General features: G+C 36.3%; 1 protein-coding gene and 1 pseudogene across 5 annotated transcripts in view; both read left to right on the top strand.

Annotated features, from left to right (window-relative positions):
- The window catches only part of COP1 (COP1 E3 ubiquitin ligase), a 240336-nt gene that overhangs the window by 163141 nt on the left and 52823 nt on the right, over positions 1–24372 (top strand). For all 5 annotated transcript variants that reach the window (XM_044004926.1, XM_044004924.1, XM_044004923.1 and 2 more), the window contains 2 exons: positions 12173–12290; positions 22768–22892. In XM_044004926.1, the coding sequence (XP_043860861.1) occupies positions 12173–12290; positions 22768–22892 (243 nt within the window). The remainder of the gene's footprint in view (positions 1–12172; positions 12291–22767; positions 22893–24372) is intronic.
- LOC122755951 lies at positions 5691–6980 on the top strand (annotated as a pseudogene).

Here is a 24372-nt window from a genome sequence, read left to right as displayed (position 1 = left end):
GAAGTTTTGAATCAATGAGATCAAAGATTCATTTCAGTAGTATGTCAGATATAGATAAATTATTAAGGGATCATGATCACGTTTGAAGTATCTTTCATTTAACAGATATTAAACAAATAATTTGTGGAAAAGGTCATACATTTTTGGGAAAATGTTTCTCAATTTTGCAAAATTTTAGGTTATCCATGTCAATTTAGCCCAGGCCTTTATTTCCCTGAGTAGTATGGTATAGTGGCAACTAGTTTTTAGATAGTAAGTTAAAAGTTGAAAGTGAAGGGGCAGCTAGGTGGCGCAGTGGATAGAGCACTGGCCTTGGAGTCAGGAGTACCTGAGTTCAAATCCAGCCTCAGACACTTAACACTTACTAGCTGTATGACCCTGGGCAAGTCACTTAACCCCAATTGCCTTACTTAAAAAAAAAAAATAAAGTTGAAAGTGAGGTTCTAGACTTCCAGAGGATCTGAGCCTATCCACACTTGATTTCCCTTTTTCCATAACCAACATATTAATATTCCTTATAAAACCATTAAAGTTGTTAATTGTATTGCAAGTAATGAGATATTTCAAGTGGTCTTTGGAAAAATATTTTAATTAACCATCTCCCTTCATTGACTTTCTTGTGTTTTGCCTTCCCATATCAACTAAAGGGTCTCCCACTGAAGATTGAGTGTTGAAACAGCAATTGCTTAATTTTTCCTCAATAAAAGTTTTTCCTGATTACTGTTACTATTACCCTTCCTTCCCCTTCAACGAAAGGGCTTAACCTTGGTGACATGGCCAGCAGAGACTTTTTTTTTACTCCATTATCCATAATAGAATGTTAGTACCAATTTTGTCTCCAAGCTTATTCACATTTTGTATTTTGCCTTCAATATAACTATCAAATTCTTACCACCTCCTCTCCTAAACCCAAGTTTCAGTCACATTTTATTAAAGGAAAAAAAAAATTCTCTCCACTGTATCCTGTCTCTTCATTTACTGTATTCTGCCATCTACTGTGCCCTCATTCTCTTGTTACCAAACTCCTCACCTTCATTGTTGATATCTCTTTATATTTTTGTTATTCTACACTTGATAAATAGGAATATTACATCTTCAAAAGAAAGGATTCTATTTGAAATTGTAAGTCTGTTGTGTAAGTTCAACTTGGTTTTTGTTTTTTTTTTAAGTATGTAATACATTTAGCATACCAGTTCTAATTCGGTCCTTATTTTTGTCTTCCTCTTAACTTTCCTTTTCTTCTGTGTACTTTCAAAGATATTTTTTAAAACTTACTAACTGGATTATGATGTCTTCCTTATTAGAATGTGATCTCCTTAAAAGAAGACTGTCTTACTTTTCTGTTTGTATCCCCAGTATTGTATTTTAGTACTTTGCACATGGTAAGCTCTTGATAAATGACTCATTTGTTCATTATGTACAAACAAAAGATACCAGTCCAAAGCTAAAAGGTGTTGCCTGACGTATAGTTTCTGGACTAATTGGAACAACTACTTCTTCTCAATTAAATTTCTTTAAGAGCTGATGACAGTCAATGTCCAGTTTCCATTTTTCAGAGTCAACCTGTTTAAAAAATTGTATTGGTTAGAACTCTTATAATTATTATTTTTAAATAGATTTTGCTACTATCTTTTAATATCCCCCCCCCTTTTGCATCATTACTCATTGGCCTTTTTCCCGTAATTTCCAAGCCCCAATTTAAAAAAAATTCTCTTGTAAAAATAAACATAGCCTTACAAAACAAATGTGCACACATTTAACAATGTCTGAAAAAAGTATGTCTTGTTTCCCCCATCTAGTCCATTTTCTCTGTCAACCTGGCCTTGATGTATAATCTTCATGATATGTTACATTAATTTCTTTGCTAATATTTTATGTTTTTGTATTGATGTTCATTAGACATTATAGCTTTGTTGCTCTTGAAGTAAGCTTTTGAAGTAAGATTCATTGGATAATACTGATGATAAAAATACAGGATATGATGGGGGGAAAGGTTTTCAGATAGATAATGAAGTTATTCAAGCTTTCCTGTTTGCTCATTCCATTATACTGATATCATCAGCCTCTAATTTGCTGTAGAGCTTCCTAAATGAGATACATTATATAACTTTTGTCCAGGCCGTCTATCCATAGAGGGATTACAAAGTGGATTGAGAATGCCTTTTGCCTAGATTGTGATATGTAGTTGTGTGGACAACTCAATAGAGTTTGCCTCTCATTCATAGGCACTGCAGATAACCAGTGAATTGAACCAAACTGAGTAGAAATCAAATAGGCTGGTTTGCATTTAGGAAATCATATGATGGGTTTTCATAACTAATAGCTTCATTCATACTTAATAGTGATTGTTATTACTTTTAACAATCTTTTTCCTCCAAATAAAATATAATTACTGTTGTGATAGAAATAAATGGAGGCATAATGGAGAAGAATCAGTTCCTTAATAAGCACCTGCCATGTGCTTCACACAATTGATACAAAAGCAAAAATGTCCTCAAGGAATTTAGATCCTATCAGAGGAAACAATATAATAAAGCCAAATAGGTGATGTTTAAGCTGACTTTTGAGAGAAGTTTGCATTTTGTAATACTTCTTTGGAAACTTTAGTAATGGTCAATATATGGCTACTTAGGCAGGTATTAAAGTACATTGGGAGCATTTACTTAAAGTAAATTGTAACTTGATAAGCACAAGGCCACAATAAAGCAAAACTATCAAATGTTTATGTAGCTAACTAAATCCATTTAGTATGAGGAGAAAAGGTTAGGCTTTGCATCTTTATAATAGACACTTTACTGAAAGGATTCAGACAAAAGCGTTCTTTGAGTCTTTTAAAAACACATGTTCCATAGGAAATCATTGTACATTATGAACTACTTATGAAATTCCCATGTTCTTAGAAAGTGGAGACCACTTTTCTGTTTTTATGCCTTTATTTCATTGTTTCACTTTCTTTTTTTTAAAGTTGGGCTTTTTAAATACTAAATATGATAGGGTAATAAACCATCTAAGAATAGAACATTATTGTATTGAGAGAATAAGGGCGTGGAAAGGAAGGGAGGATAAATTATAAAAGTCTTCTTTAGTGAACAAAACACATTCAAAGGCTTATTTATGGGTAAACAAATTCATGACAAACCTAGGCATTAGTGAAAACATAACCATAAATGGCTTAATTAAAAAATCAGGTATGGTATTACTTTTTTTCTCCTAATGCTAAATTTGGACTGTATAGATGACTATGTGAATCATATATAGATATCCTTAAAATTTGCTTTATATCACTGTTGTTGACTGTAATCTGTTTAACTCCTTGCTTTATGAATTAAATGCTTAATAAAAACAACATCATAGTCTTTCTTCTGTCCCTGTTAGTATTCTGGTATGTATGCCCACTATTTTAGGACTTATACATAGAATATCATCTTATGAAGCATTTGCCAATAGAGTATTGATTTCATTCTAATAATTAGCAATTGTTTTCTAGCAGTATTTATCCTATAGATCTAGTTTTTCATATTTTTCTAAATTTTGTGTTTTGGACATCAGCTGAAATGTTTTTTTTTTCCCTATGAAATTCGGTGATTTTAAACATCTGTGGAATAAATGATCAAAATATCATCCCACACATATTCATTTCTTATGCATATGAAATTTGGTAAAGTGCCCATAAACTGGGGAATACATAAATTATAGCAAGTTAGAGGCAGCTGATGGCATAGGGGATAGAGCACTTGGCCAGGAGTCAAGAAGACCTGAATTCAAGCCTAACCTTATATACTTACTAACTATATGACCCTTTACAAGTCACTTAATCTCTATTTCCTATATTGTAAAATGGGGACATTAATAGCACCTACCTTGAAAAGTTGTTGTGATGACCAAATGTGATTATATTTGTTTTTAAAAAAATACTTATCTCAGTGCCTGGCACACTATCCCCTGTTCCACCTAGCATGAAGTAAATGAATGAGTACTATTCATTATACCATAACCTCAAATGCTTTTATGAACAGCAATCATCTGATTTTCTTTGAAGCTAAATTAAATAATAATTTTTTTATTTAAGGTTTTGATGTCTAAATTCTATCCTTCCCTTCCTCCCCTATCCCCTCCCTGAGGCAGTAAACAATCAGATATAGGTTATACATGTGCAGTTATATAAAATATTACCATATTAGTCATTGTGTATATGAAAACTTGGATAAAGGGAAAAAATGAGTTCTTTCTTTAGAGGTGGGTAGTATGCTTTATCATTAGTCCTTTGGGTTTGTGTTGGATCATTGTATTGCTGATAATAGTTGTCATTCACAGTTCTTCATTGAACAATATTGCTATCACTGTGCACAATGTTCTCCTTCTTCTGGTTCTGCTCATTTCACTATACATCAGTTCATATAAGTCTTTCCAGGCCATTCTGAAGTTGTCTTGTTTGTTATTTCTTATAGCACAATAATATTCCATCACAATCATATACCACAACTTCTTTAGCCATTCCCCAATTGATGGACATTCCTTTGATTGTGAGTTCTTTCAATTGGTATTTCATTTTCTGTGTTCAGAAGTTCTGGGGAATTCTTTTCTATTATCTCCTGCATTTTGAGGGTTTTTTGTTTGTTTGTTTGTTTGCTTGCTTGTTTGCTTTGGTTTTTGGTTTTTGGATTTTTTGTCCTATCTTTTTTTCTGGGAGACTAATGATCCTTAGGTTGTCTCCACACATCCTGTCTTCAAGGTCTGTATGTTTTGCTTACAGGATAAGCATATTTTCTTTTAATGCTATTGTTTTTTGCTTCTCCTAGGTTGTCCTTTATTTTGTGTATTTGCATTCCCAATCTTTGTTTTTTGTCTTTAATGGGGTTTACTATTGCAGATCCAAGTTATTCTTTGCTTCTCATCCATTCTGCATAGGGTATAAATTCTATCCTCTTAATTCTCATTTCTCTTTTGAATCACTCAGGAGCAGCGTATGTTTTTCTATGTTTTTCATAAATCCAAAGGGACCTCTGTCTCATTAAATATTCAATAGTTTTCCCTTGCTTTGTAGTATTTCTTCATGGATGTCTGAATTTATTTACTAAATTGGAAGCCGTATTTCCTGTTGATTATCTGCTTATGTTCAACATCATGGGATTTCCTTCTTCCTGAAATCATTGATTATTCTAGACTTTTCCCCCCATTTTATTTTTCCCCATTGCTCAGTTTCTGACTACTTGCCCTCTGATTGTGGTTTCCTTGAAGCATTTCAAAGCATTTCAGCCTCCTAATGTGCTGGGAATTCATGGTTCACCAGATTAAGTCTCTGCCTCCAGTGAGTTTTTGGTGATCAGAACTGGCCTCAGCTGTAATGCTATATTCCTTCTCATAAGCTCAATTCTTGAACATAAAGAAATTGATTCTTAATTTTTTTGTAGATAGTTTTAATTTCATCATCTGAAAACTGCCTGTTCATATCCTTTGACCATTTCTCAATTGGGGAATGACTCGTATTCTTGTATATTTGATTCAGTAATCTACATATTTTAGATACAAGGCCATTATCAGAAATATTGTCTGTAAAAATTGTTTCCGCCAGACCAGCAGAGGCAGCACCCGGAGCAGCCGCAGCCCGCGCCCTCTCCCGCCCGCCCACCCACCCTCCACCCGCCCCGGGGTTGCTCTCCCCCCTTCCTCCTCTACCCCCCCCTTCCTCCTCCGCCCGCCCGTGGGTGCCCCCTCGTCTTCCCGCCTGCCCCTATTGTTCCGCCCCCGGCCTCCTGCCCTTCCCTTTCCCGCCCGCTCCCCCTTTTCCCTTCACTCACCTCGCGCCCGAAGTTTTTGGCTTCCACTCCCACCAGTGACCAAAGACTTGACCACTTTACAAAGTCCAAATCCCCAGAACACTGCTCGACATGGACACCGGTGTGATTGAAGGTGGATTAAATGTCACTCTCACCATCCGGCTACTTATGCATGGAAAGGAAGTTGGAAGCATTATTGGAAAGAAAGGAGAATCAGTCAAGAAGATGCGTGAAGAGATTGGTGCGCGTATCAACATTTCAGAAGGGAATTGTCCTGAGAGAATAATTACTCTGGCTGGACCCACCAATGCCATCTTTAAAGCCTTTGCTATGATCATTGACAAACTGGAAGAGGACATCAGCAGCTCTATGACCAATAGTACAGGTGCCAGTAGACCCCCAGTCACCCTGAGGCTTGTGGTCCCTACTAGCCAGTGTGGCTCTCTCATTGGAAAAGGAGGATGCAAGATCAAGGAAATAAGAGAGAGTACAGGGGCTCAGGTCCAGGTGGCAGGGGATATGCTACCAAACTCAACTGAGCGGGCCATCACTATTGCTGGCATCCCGCAATCTATCATTGAGTGTGTCAAACAGATCTGCGTGGTCATGTTGGAGACTCTCTCCCAGTCTCCCCCGAAGGGCATGACCATCCTGTACCGGCCCAAGCCGTCCAGCTCTCCAGTCATCTTTGCAGGTGGTCAGGCCTATACCATTCAAGGACAGTATGCCATTCCACAGCCAGATTTGACCAAGCTGCACCAGTTGGCAATGCAACAGTCTCACTTTCCCATGACGCATGGCAACACCAGATTCAGTGCAGGTTTGGATGCATCTGCTCAGACTACTTCTCATAAACTCACCATTCCAAATGACTTAGTTGGCTGCATAATCGGGCGTCAAGGCGCCAAAATCAATGAGATTCGTTAGATGTCTGGGGCTCAGATCAAAATTGCCAATCCAGTGGAAGGATCTACTGATAGGCAGGTTACCATCACTGGATCTGCTGCCAGCATTAGCCTGGCCCAGTAGCTAATCAATGTCAGGCTTTCCTCGGAGACGGGTGGCATGGGGAGCAGCTAGAACAATGCAGACTCACCCATAACCCCCTTCTGCTGTTCACCACCCATGATCCATCTGTGTAGTTTCTGAACAGTCAGCGATTCCAGGTTTTAAATAGTTTGTAAATTTTCAGTTTCTACACAACTTTATCATCCACTCGTGATTTTTTTAATTACAGCATTTTAATTCCTTTCTCTGTTCAGCCATTAACGCTGAGAACCATATTTAGTTTTATAAGCTTCTCCCTGTTTTTTTTGTTTTTGTTTTTTTGTTTTGTTTTGTTTTGGGTTTTTTGGGGGGGGCTCATGAATTTTTTTTTCTGTTTTTGTCATTGAAATGTAAGAGTGGAATATTAATACATTTCAGTTTAGTTCTGTAATGTCAGGAATTTTTCAAAAAAAAAATTAAAAGATGGACTGGAAAAAAAAATTGTTTCCCAGCTTTCTGCTTTCCTTCTAATCTTGTTTGCATTGGTTTTATACAAAACCTTTTTGATTTAGTGTAGTCAAAATGACCCACTCTGCATTTCATAATGTTTTCTATCTCATCTTTGGTCATAGATTCTTCCCCCCACCACAGTTCTGACAAGTAAACCATTCCTTCCTTTTCTAATTTCCTATGGCATCACTCTTTATGTCTAGGTTTTCTACCATTTTGACTTTACTTTGGTGTATGGTGTAAGATGTTGGTCAGTGCCTTGTTTCTGCCATACTATTTTCCAGTTTTCCTGGCAGATTTTCTCAAATAATGAGTTCTTGTCCTGGAGGCTAGAATCTTTGGGTTTATCAAGCAGAAGATTGCTATATTCATTTACTGCTGTGTTTTGTGGGCCTGACCTATTCCACTGATCCTCCTCTCTATTTCTTAGCCAGTGCCAAATAGTTTTGATGATTGCTGCTTTATAATATAATATAGTTTTAGATCTGGTACATCTAGGCTGCCTTCCTGTGCATTTTTTCCCCATTAATTCCCTTAATATTCTTGACCTTTTATTCTTCCATATGAATTTTGTTACTGTTTTTTCTAGCTCTATGAAATATTTTTTTGGTAATTTGATTGGTATGGCACTTAATAAGTAAATTAATTTGAGTAGGATTGTAATTTTTATTATATTAGCGCTTCTTTAACTATTAATTTCTCTAGTTATATAGACTCATATTTATCCCAAATTATCTTCATCATATTTATAAATTTAACATTTTCAGCAGGGATGTTTGATGAAAATTATTGGTATCTCTCTTGGTCAGTTGATTTGGTGAACATATATTGGTGAGTGCTTTTGATAACTTTAACAAGACAAAATACTGCACTAATGTAAATTGTTCTAAAGTATTTAGAGAAATAAATGGTAGTAAGCAGAAACCTAGAGATCTTTGTGTTTTTATCAGGGGCAAGTGTGTGTGTGTGTGTGTGTGTGTGTGTGTGTGTGTGTGTGTGTGTGTGTGTTTTGAATAAAAGAATTATAAAATAAGTCAGATGACAATAAGTGAGAAAAGGTAAGTCATCTAGCCCTACAAACCTCAAGTTACAGTTTTAATGGAGTCATGCTAACACAGGTGGTAAATAGATATGTATGCCCAGCTTTGATTTAATACAGTTTCAGATACATAAATATATTCTACTCTATGGTTGCCTAAATCACAAGTAACTATAAGTGACTAACTTGAGATGAGTATAGAAGTGTTTTTCACTGCCTACGGTTGTAATTTGTCAGTGTCAAATAGAATATAAAGCCCAATACGGATTTGCGTGTCACAGTTACTGCTATGTAGAAGGGCAGAATTGCTTCTTTGATTGATTGGTCAGGAGAAGTTTCTGTAAGGTACTTGGAATTTAATTTTCTGATTTACTTTGGCTTTTAAGGCTGTTTTTTTAGCAGTTGGTATTTTAATCTTGTTTTGAGAAAGTCCGTACAGCCTAAAAGAAATGGTATCTTTCAATTGTAAAATTTTTTGTTGTTGTTTTTTTGGTTTTTTGGGTTTTTTTTTGCGGGGCAATGGGGGTTAAGTGACTTGCCCAGGGTCACACAGCTAGTAAGTGTTAAGTGTTTGAGGCTGGATTTGAACTCAGGTACTCCTGAATCCAGGGCCAATGCTTTAACCACTGCGCCATCTAGCTGCCCCTTCAAATGTAAAATTAAACCCACCTACCACAATTTTGATGACTTGTAACAAGCATTATATGTATATACACATATACATATGTATATGTGTGTGTATGTTTATGTATATGTATGAACATCAGTTTAATAGGGGAAAAAAGCCAATCAGGCAGTAGCACTTTAGTGGCTAAAGTACTTAATTGATAAGTAATGTTGCTAAATTTATCATTTAGCAAGCTTTGTCCTGGATTTGTAGTTATCAGGACAGACATTGAATGAGCTAGTGTGTTCTAAAGACTTGGACTTCCGATGAAGTTTTTCAAAGGTGAATGCAACTTTTAATATCTTGTCTCAGTCATCTGATGCAGATTGACTTAAAATAATAGAATTTCACAGCTCCTAGATTTATTTCTAAGAATCCAGAGTTGTGACTGGGGAGAAAATGGTTTCTGTGTAAGTACTTTTGTCTTCATAGCCTGAGCCCAGCACAGACACACATACTTCTCTCTTGCACCACTCAATTGGCTTAACCTCAGTGAACTTGTATTTATGAAATACTGACAATGTGCCCAGTACTGTGCAGGGTACTGGTGTCTTGAAAATTATAAAGTGAGTAGCACTTCCTCTCTATCAAACATTGTATGCATGCTTCTTTACCTTCTTTTTCACTGTTCAAAGCAATAAATGAAGTACTGTGTAATTTACTAGATCCAAAGGAAAAAAATAAGTTAAAAAATTAATCACAAGTTTGTGTAAATTTAAAGAACAAAAGTCCCAAGTGAGATTTAAATGAAGTATTTTTGAGACTTATTTAGCTTTTCTAACATTTATGAATCAAGTAGCTTATTATAGCTACTATAAGATACTCATGTCTGGGTATTATCAGGGAATTTCATAGGTTTTATAGTATTCTAGCTAGATTTGGCTACAGTATCTTATCTTTAAAAATTTTTTTGTATCTTTTTAAATTTATTTTTTAAAATTAAGCATTGTTCTTTTCCCCACTCAATTGTACAAATAAAATACCTAATTTGCTTGTTTATAAAAATATCCAATGTGCAGTCCAGCAAAACAGATTGCCTCTTTAGCCATGACCAAAAAAGAGTCTCATGTATTTTGAGTCCATCACTTTTCAGTCAAGATGTGTCATATGCTTCATCTTCCATCCATGAGCATCATGCCTTGTTATGGCATTGATCAAAATTCCTAAGTTTTTCAAAGTTATTTTCATTTTACTTGTTATTTTATAACTTGTTCTCCTGGTCTTACTCAGTTCACTCTAGAAAAGTTCATATAACCTTTCTAGTTTTCTTTGAAACTGGCTAATAGTTTCCTCCTGTGGTGTTGTATTCCATTGCATTCATAATATCTTAATTTGTTTTACCATTTCCTTATGATGGACAGTCCCTTAGTTTCTAGTTTTTTGCTCAGCACAGTGCTTAGTACATAGTAGACACTTAAAAATACATGCTGACTAACTGCTACCATAAAAATGCTGCTTTATATCTTTTCATAAATAGTGATTTTGGTAGATTAAAGATAAGGCCCCATACCATTTTAGTGACTTTGGTGCATAGTTCCAAAATGCTCTCCAGGATCTTAACCAGGGTATCATGTAGACATCTTTAACTCAGTTCAAAACAGAACTTCTCTTTCACCCTAAACCCTTACTTTTCCCAAACATGCCTATTGCTATCACAGGCACCACCATCGTTTCAGTCATCCAGGTTCACAATCTAGTTATCACTCTCAGCTCCTCATTTGTACCCACCCCACATATCTGATCTGTTGCCAAATTAAAATTCTTCCTTTTGTCTCTTGCATATACCCTCTTCTCTCCTCTGAACCCTTGTGTAGGGCTTCATCACCTTATTCCTGGACTAATGCAGTAGCTTGCTGGTTGATCTCCATGCCTCAAGTCTCCCCCTACTTCACTTCATTCTCCACTCAGCTACCAAAGGGGTCTTCTTTAAAGCACAGATCAGTCCAGTGGCTCCCTGTGACCTCCAGGATCAAATATAAAATTATCTTGTTTGGCTTTCAAAACCTTTCGTAATCTGGCCCCTTCCTAACTTTCCAGTCTTCTTACACCTTACTCCCTTCCGTGCACTGTATGAATAAGTGCATCTAGCCTCTTTCCTATTCCTTAAATGATAAACTCCATTTCCTTATTTCATGTGTTTTCACTGGCTGCCCCCCTCATCTGAAATTCTCTTCTCAGCCTCCTAGATTTCCTTACTTAGCTCAGTTGCCATCTTTTACAGAAGGATCTTTTCCCAGTTCCCCAACCACTTTTTGTTTGTTGTGCCCTCTGCTAGTATCTTCCATTTGAAATTATCTTTAATTAAAATGAATAGGTACACAGTTGTTTGCAATGTTGCCTCCCCATTAGTTTGTGAGCTCCATGAAAGTAGGTACTAGTTTTGGCTTTCTTTTTATCCCCTGCTATGAGCACAGTACCTGGCACTTGGTACATAATAAATATGTTTTGGGGGCAGCTAGGTGGCACAGTGGATAAAGCACCGGCCCTGGATTCAAATCTGGCCTCAGACACTTAACACTTACTATCTATGTGACCCTGGGCAAGTCACTTAACCCTCATTGCCCCACCAAATAACAAAAATTGTTGACTGAGAATGCTGGACAATTCACAGCCTCAACAACAGTAGTACCCTAGTTTTCTCTATCTCACATTTGTTGTTTTCTTTTTCTATCATTTTGTTTGTTTATTTTTGGTGGGCAGTGGGGGTTAAATGACTTGCCCAGGGTCACACAACTAGTGTCAAGTGTCTGAGGCTGGATTTGAACTCAGGTCCTCCCGAATCCAGGGCCAGTGCTTTATCCACTGCGCCACCTAGCTGCCCTTTTCTATCACTTTTAATAATCACATTAGTAGAAGGTGGAGTTTAGGAGTCATGTATGTGTATTGTAGCATTTTTCCCCCTTTTGTTTGTTGATAGCTTGGATTTGTTCCTTTGAAACCTGTCATTGACAAATTGTTGGGGAATGGTTCTTTCCCCCACCTTATTTAAAAATTAAATATTCTTTGTAATATACATTTTTTTATTTTTACCTCACCAAAATTCTTCCCAATATCTATCTCTCTCCCTTCCCCCTCCAAGAGAGTCATTTCATATGAAACTTTTTTTTTAAAACCTAGTAAGAATGATCAGTACATGACAAAAGTCTGAAAACATATGATATGCAGTGTTCCACCTTTTTTTTTTTTCTGTAGATCACTGTGTCCATTACTATGATCTTCGCAACACTAAACAGCCCATCATGGTGTTCAAAGGACATCGAAAGGCAGTTTCCTATGCAAAGTTTGTGAGTGGGGAAGAAATTGTTTCTGCGTAAGTATTTCTGCCTTCTTGGGTTGAGCATAACATGAGTGAATCTCCCATCATTTACTAGATATTTCATTGTGTGTGAGTCTGAAGTATAACATTGGTGTATTTGCCTTTTCTTTTGAATAGCAGATATAGGATTTCTAGAATTGGAAAAGAAAATGTATTCTAGTTTGTTGAATCTGTTTCTTTCCTTATGGCACAGAAAAAATTAAGGAAAAAATAGAAGAAACATTGCTAATTTTGGCACCAAGTGCTCTAATTTTCTAAGTCAGCAGTCATTTATCTAGTGCCTACTATGTGACAGGCACTGTCCTAAGGTACAGGAATATAAAGAAAGGGAAAAACAGTCTTTATTTTCAAGGGGCTCATAATCTAATGGGAAGGACAAAATGGAAATAATTATGCACAAGTAAGATATATAAGTGAGTATTTATCTCACAGGGAAGACATTAGCATTAAGGAGGAATAGAAAAGTTGCTTTGCAGAAGTGTGACTTAAGCTTGAAGTAAGCCAGCAAAGTGGGGCAGGGGTAGGGGTGTGGGGGTTCGGAAGAATTCCAGGCCTGCAGGAACAGCTAATGTAAATGTATTACATCAAATGGAGGATGTTCTTCAATGAACAGCAAGGAGGCCAGAGTCCAAACTCCTACAAGCAGTAAAGAGAAGATCTAGGAATAAAACCCAGCTCTTCTGACCCAAATCCAGTATTCCTTCTACTACTGCCTTACCAAGTTGTGAATTTGTTGAGCTGCAACCACTTCTTGGACTCAGTTTTTTCATCCTTGGCATTAGGTAGCAATCAACCACAAGCAAACCATCCATTCTCTTCAGAGTCCACAAACTTCCAAATCACCTGCCAAAAGAAAACATATTCAGTGATCCAGGATCTAGGTGGAGAGAAGGAAAGGTGCTGCTTGCTTGGGTTCCTTCTTCTACTGGCTGTTGTTGGTGGTCCTTTGTTTACATAGAGGACCATGGCATTGGGGTGATGTCACTTGTACTGAATTGGATTTAAGTGAAGAAATGCTATGCAAGGTCACCAACCTCACTCCTCCAGAGCCATCTGAGTCCAATGGCAAGATATACATCAGAACAGCTAGAGATGGCCCAGGCTTGCTTGCTTTCTTTGGCTGGGGTCACACAGCTAGTTAGTGTTTGAGGTGAGATTTGAACTCGGGTCCTCTCAACTTCAGGGTCAGTGCTCTATCTACTGTACCACCTAGCTTCCCCTCTCCTGACTAGAAGATACTTATCACACTTGTTTTATTTTCACTTTTTGATTGTTCTTAGAAATATAATTAATGTCTCATTCGTTTGAAAGTAAAATGAGGTCATTGGATTAGATGATCTCTAAGAATTCTTTAGCTCTAAATCTGTCATTCTAGCAACAATTGACATTTAAATTACCTTAAAAACATGACACATCATAACCCTTTTCCTGTCTCTTCACATCCACATTAGGATTCTCTGTACTTGCATCCTCACTCACTTTACCTCACTGGATCACTGCAATCATTGTGTATATCCCATTCTGGTTCTATGTTGTCCTTCACAAAGGTCTTTCCAGAGTTCTTAATATTCCTTAGACCAGTCCAGGTTAATTTCATTACTGTATGCCCTCACATTACTTACAGGGTAGAAGATTTAGTTCCAGAAAGGGAACTTAGAATCATTAAGTCCATCTCCCTCATTTTCACATGATGAAACTGACACTCAGAGAAGTTAAGTTACTTAAGGTCACATTGGCAGTAAGTGTTGAAGCCAGGTTTCAAGCACTGTTCTTATTACAAATTCAGATAAGATATTTAAGATCGGTTTTTTGCAGCTACATAAAATTCTACTATGAAAATCTTTTTTTTTTTGTCTCTGAAACAAAGTGCTTTGAGAGCTTTATTTATTCATCCATTCATTTATTTAATTATTTAATTATTTTGTGGGGCAGTGGAGATTAAGTGACTTGCCCAGGGTCACACAACTAGTAAGTGTCAAGTGTCTGAGGCAGGATTTGAACTCAGGTACTCCTGAATCCAAGGTCAGTGCTCTGGCCCCTATCCAGCTGTCCCCCTTTTAAAAAAAATTTAATATTCATTCTTTTTAAAATTTTGAGTTCCAAATTCTCTCCCTCCCTCGCACCTCTCTCCCACACATCAGCAAAGTGAGCTATATGATAACAGTTAAACGTGTGAAGTAATGTAAGACATATTTTCATATTAGCCATGTTGCCCCCCAATGTCCCCCCAAATCAATAAAAAGCCCCCCCAAAAAGCAAAACAAGTATTCTTCAGTCTGCACTATGAAACTCTTTCAACAGATAGCTAATATATGTAGCTATGTATTTTTGTGTGTATGGATACACATTTTCAAGATATGGTCCCACCTTTTATGACAGCTGCGTGGCACAGTGGATAGAAAGGCAGGAAAACCAGAGCACAAATCTTGCTTCAGATATTAGGTATGTGACTCTGGGCAAGTCACTTAAGTGCTTTCAGCCTCAGGTTCTTCTAATAATAATAAGGAGAAGTTAGCATTTTAATAGCACCTACTATGTGCCAAGCACTGTAATAAATACTTTTACAAATTTTATCTTATTTTATCCTCACAACAACTCTGGGAGGTAAGTACTCTTATCCCCGTTTTACAGTTGAGGAAACTGAGGCAGGCAGGTGTTAAGTAACTTGCCCTGGGTTACCCAACTAGTAAGTATATGAGGCTGGATTTGAACTCAGGTCTTCCTGACCCCAGTCCTGGTGCTGTAGCCACTGTGCTACCTCACTGTTTCATGCCTCTCTAAAATAAAAGTAACAATAACAACCTACCTCCAAGAGCTGATTGTGAAGATTAAACGAGAAAACATATGCAAAGTGCTTTGGACACTTCGAATAAAACCTTGTGTCTCTATAAAAGGCTTGAATCCATTTTGGTGGGCAGGGAAGGAGGCAAGAAAGATGATCTCAGTAATAAATTTCATGTGAGGAAACTCCCTCTAGTAAAGCAGATCATCAGCTGCTTTGTAATTTCTTACACTGGAGAGATTTCCTGGGGTACTGAGAAGTTATATGACTTGGCCAAGGTCATACAACCAAAATGTGTCAGAGGCCAGACTTGAAAAGGATCTTAAGCATTTATTCAGTACCTTATATGGACTAGGCACAAAGGATACAAAGATGGTATAAAAACATTCTTGACCTTAAATTGCCTACATTGTCATGGAGATGGATGGGTATTCTACATAGAAAACAATAATACAGACAGATGCAAAGTAAGACAACATAGTTTGGGAGAGAAGTTGCTAGCAGTAGTGGGAACTAGTAAGCACCTCATGTAATAGGTCATTTTAGAACCAAGCCATAAATTGAGACAGGGGTTTCACAAAGTGGAATAAGCCTATACAGAGACACAGAGGTAGCAGGCAGAATATCACATATGCACGTGTGTTTTCTTGCACAGCAAAGTAGACCAGTTTGGTTGTAATATAGACTGTACAATGAAAAGTAACATGAAATCAGTCTGGAAAGATTTATTTGAGCTAGGGTGTGAATGCTGAAGAGAGTAGTTGTATTTCATCCTAGAGGCAATTAGGAGGCACTGAAAATATGAGTGAAGAAGTACTATCATTAGACCCATGCTATGATAACTAAAATATTGTTAGAGTTTCTTTTCACTTTATTAGATTTTTGTATATTCCAAAGGTGAAAATTACCAAGAAAATAAAAACATGATAGGATAATTCTATATGTTACTATTCCTTTGGTACTTGATTTAATATATATAGAAACCTAGTGAAAAATGATGACTCACTATATTTTATTGTCGAGAGGAGCCAAGATGCCAAGTAAATTAAAAAAATTCATGTAGGAATTTAATAATCCATGTCTTGTTGAATCGGATATGGATAGCACCTGCTTTTTTGCTACTTTGTTAAATGTCTGTCCACATTTAATGGTACCTAAAAAAACATTATTTTCCATCTCCTTTTCTTTACCTGTTCCTTCAATAGTTTTCCCAGTGGCACTGTATTACAACAAATTAATACAGCATCAAACACTTGTTTTCACATCAGTTTATGATGGGCTACTATCTAGAATGTTTTCCAGAAATACAGCTTATTAGCAACCATCCATATTTCTGATTTTCCTCGAATCTTAGCATGGTGATAATTGTTTTGTGGATTATGGCCAGGAGTTGAAAAGTAGGGATTAGAGTAACTCAGAAGGATAGCTAAATCTCTCTTTTTTTTTTTTGGTGAGGCATTTGGGGTTAAGTGACTTCCCCAGGGTCACACAGCTAGTAAGTGTTAAGTGTCTGAGGCCAGATTTGAACTCAGGTCCTCTTGAATCCAGGGCCGGTGCTCTATCCACTGCACCACCCAGCTGCCCCTTAAGTATTTATAGTGTAGATTGTTTGGTTATGAAAAATGCCAGTACCTACTAAGGTATAAAGTAGTAAAACTGATAGTTCTTTTCCTCAATAAGTTTGCATTTATTTTTTTTAAATGGAGTATGGCTTTAGTTTATCCTCTTTATTTGCCAACTTCAGCATACCTAACAATATAGAATCTCAGTCCTGGAAAAGATATTGCAGGTTATTTGCCTCACACCACTAAATGAAGCATGAACCCAGTCTCTAAAAACTGTAACAAAAGGCAACTTAATCATGGGTACTTCTAATGATGAAAAATTCACTATGTTATAAGACACTTTTTTTCTATTTTCAAAGAGGTATAATTATCAAGAAATGTTTCCTTAATTAAGTTGCATTCTACTTTTTTGTAATTTTTGTAATTTCTTCCTACTAGTCCTAATTATCTTCTCTGGTCCTATGTAGAATAAATCCCTTTTTTCATTTGATAGACATTCAGATACTTGAAATTATATGTCATGATTTCCTGATCAATCAACAAGAATTTATTAAGCACCTATTATGTCATACTTTTTAGTCAGTCAGTCAATGAGCATTTACTGATCACCTCTTATGTACCAAGCAGTGTAGTAGATGCTGAGGAGACAAAACCAAGTTCATATCTTCAAGGGCTTTACATTCTACCAGAGAGGACCTGTTCAGAAATAAGTAAATATGGTATATCTCTATCTCTATCTAAATCTAAATCTATATATTTAGTAATTGGAAGGAGCCACTAACAACTGAGGGAACCATGGATTTGTCTTGAAAGAAAGTAGCATTTGAGTTGACCCTTGAAGGGCTCTAGGTATTCCAAGAGGCCCAAGTGAGCTAGAAGAGCATTTCAGGCATAGGTAACAGCTTGTGTAAAGTCACAGAAGCAGAAGACAGAATGTTGAGTATGAGGGAATAGCAAGTAACCCAGAGTAGACAGAGCATGAAGTACATGTTAGAGAGTAACATTTAGTCAGACTGGAAAAGTAGGCTTGAGCAAGATTGTGAAAAGTTTTGAATGCTAAAGAAGTTTGTACTTATCTGAAAGGGAATGAGGAGTCACCAAAGCTTTTGTGAAACTTCTTGATCAGTGAACTGATATGGTTGGACCTGTTTTAGAAATATTACTTTTTGCAGCTTTGTGAAGGATGGATTGGAGTGGGAAGAGAAAAGATATAGGGAAACCAGTTAGGCTGTTGAAGTAGTCCATGTTTGAGAGGATAATGGTCTGACATACGGTAGTTTGAGTGTGGCTAGAGTTAAAAGGTTAGTTGGAAGACAACATAAGATAGCATCAGTAGGATACAGCTACTAATTAGATGTTAGGAATGAATGAGAATGAGAATGAGAATGAAGTTAATGATGCTTCCTAGGTTGCAAATGTGAATGATCACAAAAATTGTGGTGCTTGAGAGAAATAGCAAAGTTAAAGAGGTGTTTGGATGACTTTAGCAAGTTGTTTTGAACATATTAAGTTTAATATCAAATTGGAAAAGGAATTTAGCAGGGAAGTGGGTGTGCAGGACTGGAGCCCAGGAGAGAGATGAGGACTAGATGTAGATTTGAGAGCAATCAGTACAGAGATGTTTGTTGAGTCCATTGGTTCTGTTGTAGTTCATATGGGATAGTGCAGAGAGATGAGAACAAATACATATAGAAGGACAGGATATGAATGATGAGCCTAAAAAGGAGACCAAGAGAAGTTTTGAAATAGCTTCCATGGGCAGGGAGATGGTTATCAGTCAGCAATGAGGAAGAGAATAGACATGTAGCAGTGATGGCCAAATTGAGATTAGAGATAGCATAGATTTTTAACAGACCTTTTGTTAGCATAATTGCGTGGCTTTCAGCAGTAGAATTTATCAGTAAACAGCAGTGGAGAAGGTGGACAGTGGGAGTAAGCCTAGATTGGGTTTGGAAGCATGTGAGTTGTTGCTAGACAATAAAGAATTCAAGGGTTTGGTCAACCAGTTAACCCATTTCATTCAGCTAATCTGTTTTTGTATGGTTTCTAGTTACTCATCATCTTGGCTCTCTTCTTTTGGACATACTGTGATTTCTCAGTGTACTTTCTAAAATATGAAATATAAAACTGATACTAGAGAAGTCTGAGCAGTATATTATGCAAGGGAATCTCCTATGTTCCTTTTTTGGACACTATTTCTATTAACAAAACCTAAGGTTATATTAATGTTTCTTTAAAAGCTCTTGTCTGTGTTTTTGCTTGTGACACTTCAGGAAAAACCTTCCTCTTGTCCATCTACCTCTCTAAATCTTGGGCACTGTTGACCACATTTTTCTTCTGGACACCCGTGTCTCTAGGTTTTTGTGAAACTGCTTTCGTCCATTTTTACTGTTTGTGACTACTCCTTTTTAGTCTCCTTTGCTAAATCTTCCAGCCATGGATATTGCCTAAAGCTCTCCTCAGCAGTCTTCTCTTATCCCTCTGTGCCAAGAAAAAGTTTCAGATACAGCATGAATGCACCAGAAGCTATATAAGGAGCAGGAATAGGAACCAGCTTGAAGCTCTACGGCTCCAATTCCAGAGCTAGGTATTAGACCAAGGGAAGCCTGAAAAGAGGACCTACACCTAGTGGTGAACCTAAGCTAGTGTGCTAGACAATGAGCAAGAACAGAAGTCAGAACAATTATAACTCTAACTGTAATTAGGGTCTCACTTTCAACTCCCAACATGATCTAAAGCCTAATGTTGAATAACCAAGGTAACTTCCTGTTCTGTCTCTGAACCATTAGAAACTATCAGCTACCTTTAACTGGTTTATGGCTAGCAGCTATCTACTGGAACTCTAACCAGGGACCAATACTCAGTTGTATTGCAACACTCATATATAGGTTAGGAGCTCATACCAGAAGAACAAAGATCAGACTTCATCCTTAATCAGGCAGCATTGGGCACAATGAAACTTTGCAGGTCCACAACCTGAGCCACTCCTGAGAGCCTTCAACAGCACAGCACTCAGTGCCCAGGGGAAAAAAATCACAGCAAAAGATAATACAAACAAGACCAAGCAAGGTCAAGATCTGTTATCCTAGCCCTAACCACAAACTCCCAATTTAGGAAGTAAGACAGGAAGAATGACTAAGCAAAAGAAGAATCCCACCCTAAAGAGCTCTCATGGAGGGACATCCATGTCATAAAATCAGAAAAAGAGAATGATTCTGAAACATCTACAAGTGAAGCATCCAAAAAAAAAAAAAAAGCAAACAAAATTTTAAAAGCTTAACTTGAACTCCTGGAACAAATTAAGCAAAAATTTGAAAACTACTAGAGTAAAGAATGGGGAAAGCATTAGTGATAGAGGAAATACCTGGAAGGAGAATTAACAGTTTAGCCCAAGAGGTGCAGAAATGTTCCCAAACAAAATATTCCTTGAACATTAGAATGGACCAAATGAAGTTTAATGTCTATAGGAGAAAACAAAAAATATTAAAATAAATCAAAACTGAAAAAAAAATCAAATGGATTGGTAAAAGTGGGATAGAAAACACAACAATGTTGGGTAAAGTTAAATATTACACCTAACAGAGGAACATAGTGGAATGTTTTAGGGGATGGGGTAAGAGGGTAGATTCAGGTAGGTATTAATAAGTGCAACAAACATCCGGAAGGGTGGATCACAAATAAGGAAAGAAAAGGTAAAAACCTCCAACTGGGATCTGGGTGAAGGAAAGAGACAGAGCAGAAATCCTTTGCATCAGCATCTCTGTACTAGTGTTGAGCAAACTTTTCGTTCAGTATCCCCTTTGTAAACAGGTGGGAAGCAAAGAAAGTCACAAATCAGTGTAAAATGTAAAAGAAAACAGGTAACTTGGAAAAGTATTTCTATCAAACTACTCTAATCAGTTTCATTTGCAATATATGTAAAAATAAATTAAAATTTATAAGATTTAGAGCCATACCCTAATTGATAAATTGTCAAAGAACATGAATAGATAGTTTTTTCCAGGAAGAAATCCAAGCTAACAATAATATGAAAAAAAAATTTAGATCACTGATAATTAGAGAAATAAAGCAACTCTGAGGTTCCACCTCACACCCATATGATTGGCAGAACTTACAAAAAAGGAAAATGACAGATGTTGAAGGGGCTGTTGCAAAACAGTCATATCAATGCATTCTTGGTGAAGTTGTCAATTTGTCCATTCTGGAAAATAGTTTGGAATTATGCCCCCAAAGTTCCTCTTTTACCTAGCAATACTAGTACTAAACTTATATACTCAAGAGATTAAGGAAATGAAGGTATCACAGTACTGAAATTTGAGGGAGTGCCCATCAATTGGTGAATGACTGAACAAATTATTATATATTATTGTGCTGTTAGAAATAATGAAGGGGAGAATTTCAGAGAAAACTAAGGAATACTTGCCAGAATTAATGCAGTTAAGAGAGCAGTGTCCAGAGAACAAATTTGTACAATAATTACAACATTGTAAATACAAAAACCTCTGATCCATACAATGATGAACGTGATTCATGAGGATTCATGATGAAGAATGCTACCTACCTCCTAACAGAGGTGAGAGACTTACATGTCCAGTGCAGGAATATATTTTGCTTCATTCTGCTTATTTAGCATAACAGTTTTGTTTTATGTTTTCTTTTGTCCTTCGAGGGAAGGGGGTAGGAAAAAGAGAAAACATTTTTGTTAACAAAAAATAATTTAATTTTTAAAAAGACAGCAGTTCTCAAAATTATCTTGTTTTGGTTGCCAATGATGAATAATTATTTCATAGTTTTTTGAGGCATTGTCTCTAGTTATTTAGTCTTATGACAGGCGATGAGGAGATAGGATTGTGCAGAAAGTGATCAGCTTTCTATGTATATAAAAATAACTTGCCTAAAACACTTGACCCTCTTTCATTTTAACTATCTTAACTTAAAATAGCAACTTGATGGGTTTTTTGCATTTCTTTTTTTCAATTCAACACATTTATTAATTCACAGTATCCTAGGCGGTGGAGAAGCAAAGTGTTTTTGTTTTTTTTTTTAAATCTTTACCTTGAAAGAAAATGGTTTTTATACTTTTTAAAGCTAATTTCAGAAATTACATTTTGATAGAATATTTTAATTGTTAGGATTTAATTGGAATGAAGAAATTAGGTTTATTACTTTTTTTAAAAAATGTGAGTATGTCTATATATATATATATATTTTTTTTTTGGCATGGCATTGAGGGTTAAGTGACTTGCCCAGGGTCATACAGCTAGTAAGTGTCAAGTGTCTGAGGCCAGATTTGAATGCAGGTCCTCCTGAATCCAGGGCTGATGCTCTATCCACTGTGCCACCTAGCTGCCCCAACAATTCATTTTTATATGTGTTTTTCTAATTTTCTTTCTGTGACTTTAAAGATTATATTAATTTATCATATTTTGTTAGATTTTAACCTCCACAAGCATATGAATACATAAAATTCCAAGTTTATGTGGAAGAAGGAAAAGCTGCTCTTGGAAGATAGTCAAGTGATGGTTCTGTCATTTTTTTTTGTCTGTGATCTTGGGCAGATACATAGAACCTGGCTGGGCCTTGGTTTGCACTTATAAAAATGAAAGGATGAGACCAAATATTTTAAGTTTCCATCTACCTCTAGATCTATGATCCTAACAAACATAAAAAATAAATCTGTCATAGTATTGACTTTACAATAAAAAAGGGGAAAAAATGAAAGACAACCATGTTGACTATTTGCATTTTCTTTTTTTGTTGTTAGGATCCTCTAAAGGAATAAAGGCCTATATTCAAGATAAACATACCATTCAATAGGGTTTTTTTTTTTTTTTTTTTTGGCGGGGCAATGGGGGTCAAGTGACTTGCCCAGGGTCACACAGCTAGTAAGTGTCTGAGGCCGGATCCGAACCCAGGCACTCCTGAATCCAAGGCCGATGCTTTATCCACTGCGCCACCTAGCTGCCCCAATAGGGTTTTAAAGTAATGTGAAAATAAACTTTAAATAAGACAAAGGGATCACCAAAATAAAGCAAAACCTTTGTTGCAGTGAAGCTGGCAGATCAATTTAGTTGTTTGTGCTAGGAAATCTTAAATATATTTTAACTCTTGTGCTTAACCTCAGGTCAACTGATAGTCAACTGAAGTTGTGGAATGTAGGGAAACCACACTGTTTGCGTTCCTTCAAGGGCCATATCAATGAAAAGAATTTTGTTGGATTGGCTTCCAATGGAGACTACATAGCCTGTGGTAAGTTAATGTGAAAGCATTGTGGTGAAATAGAATGAGGAACAGATTTGGAATAAACGTTCCTGGGCTTGAGTCTTGACTCATATGTTACTTGTAGAGCTCACTTTGCCTTTGGTTTCAGGTTTTATCATCTTTAAAATGAGGAGGTTAAACTAGACCATGCTTGTGTTTCCTTTTTAATGTAAATCTATGATCCTGTGATAACCTTTTCCTTGGTACTGTTCAACATCTGTTTCTGTCTTACAAATTGGCTGCTAATGATACTATCTTCTGTCTGTTTGTCTGTCGTCTATTTTTATCCTTTATATCTATCTCGGTTATCTGTCTCTAATCTCCACAATACATATATAGCTATATGCATGCATGCATACATATATGCACACATTACATGCACACATACACAGTCATATAAGTATATATGTTCAGGAGGTAGCATAATGGACCAGATTTTATTTCTTTGGTATTTTCCTACCCCACCTAATATAATTCTTTATAATTATCTTTAGGAATATTCTTAAGTACATCTTGTGAATATATTCGTTGTTATATGTGTATTACCATCATATATAGTCTAACTGCTCCTCTATTAAATAGAAAAATTCTGAGAAATTATTAACTTACCTTACTGAGTTGTTTTATATATATCTATATTAGAAATCTAAATATGATTATTTTCTCTGAATGAGATGATCCACCAAAGGGCACATTCCAGGTAACTAAAGCACCTTTTTAAGGATAAACTTTAAAAAAACTACTTTAACAGAAATTTTCCAAAATACATTATTCTCCTGTCTTTTTTTCTTTTTAATTTTTTCCCCACTTTTATTGATGGCTTTTTTTCCCACATCATTTTCATTTCCAATATTTTTACTCTTCTTCCTACCCATTAGGCTGTTTCTTGTAATAGAATTTTTAAAAAATAGACAAAAAGCACGTCAGCAAAATTAACTACTGCCTACATGTGACAATATATGCAATATTATACACCTGTAGTCCTCTACCTTTACAAAAAGCAGAAGGTACATTTTCTCAGCTTTTCTTTGGATCTAGTCTTGGCTATTACAATTGTACATTTTACTGTCTCATTTTATTATTCATTTACATTGTTGTAGTTACTATGTATATTGTTTATTGTTTGCTTATTTGAATCTGCATCAATTCATGTAAATCTTTCCGTGATTCTCTATTTTCTAAATTATTTATATTCATTGTTTCTTATAGTACATTGCTATCCATTCCAATGATGTACCACATTTTGTTTAGCCATTCCCCAGTCAATATGTTTCACTCTTAGAAATTCATGAAGAAAGTAATCTCATGTGATGGGGAGTCACTCTGTGTTTAGATTCAGGAGTTCCCATACTACCTTTTGCCTGACTATGACAACTTTCCTTACCTAAGGGCAGTTTATCCCGTTTCTAGTTCTTTGTCTCCCCCCTTACTATTCTGGGTCCTGATGCCCTCAGACACTTAATCATGC

This window comes from Dromiciops gliroides, chromosome 4 (assembly GCF_019393635.1).
Source record: "Dromiciops gliroides isolate mDroGli1 chromosome 4, mDroGli1.pri, whole genome shotgun sequence".
NCBI lineage: Eukaryota > Metazoa > Chordata > Mammalia > Microbiotheria > Microbiotheriidae > Dromiciops > Dromiciops gliroides.
This window is presented reverse-complemented; position numbering and strand designations above follow the sequence as displayed.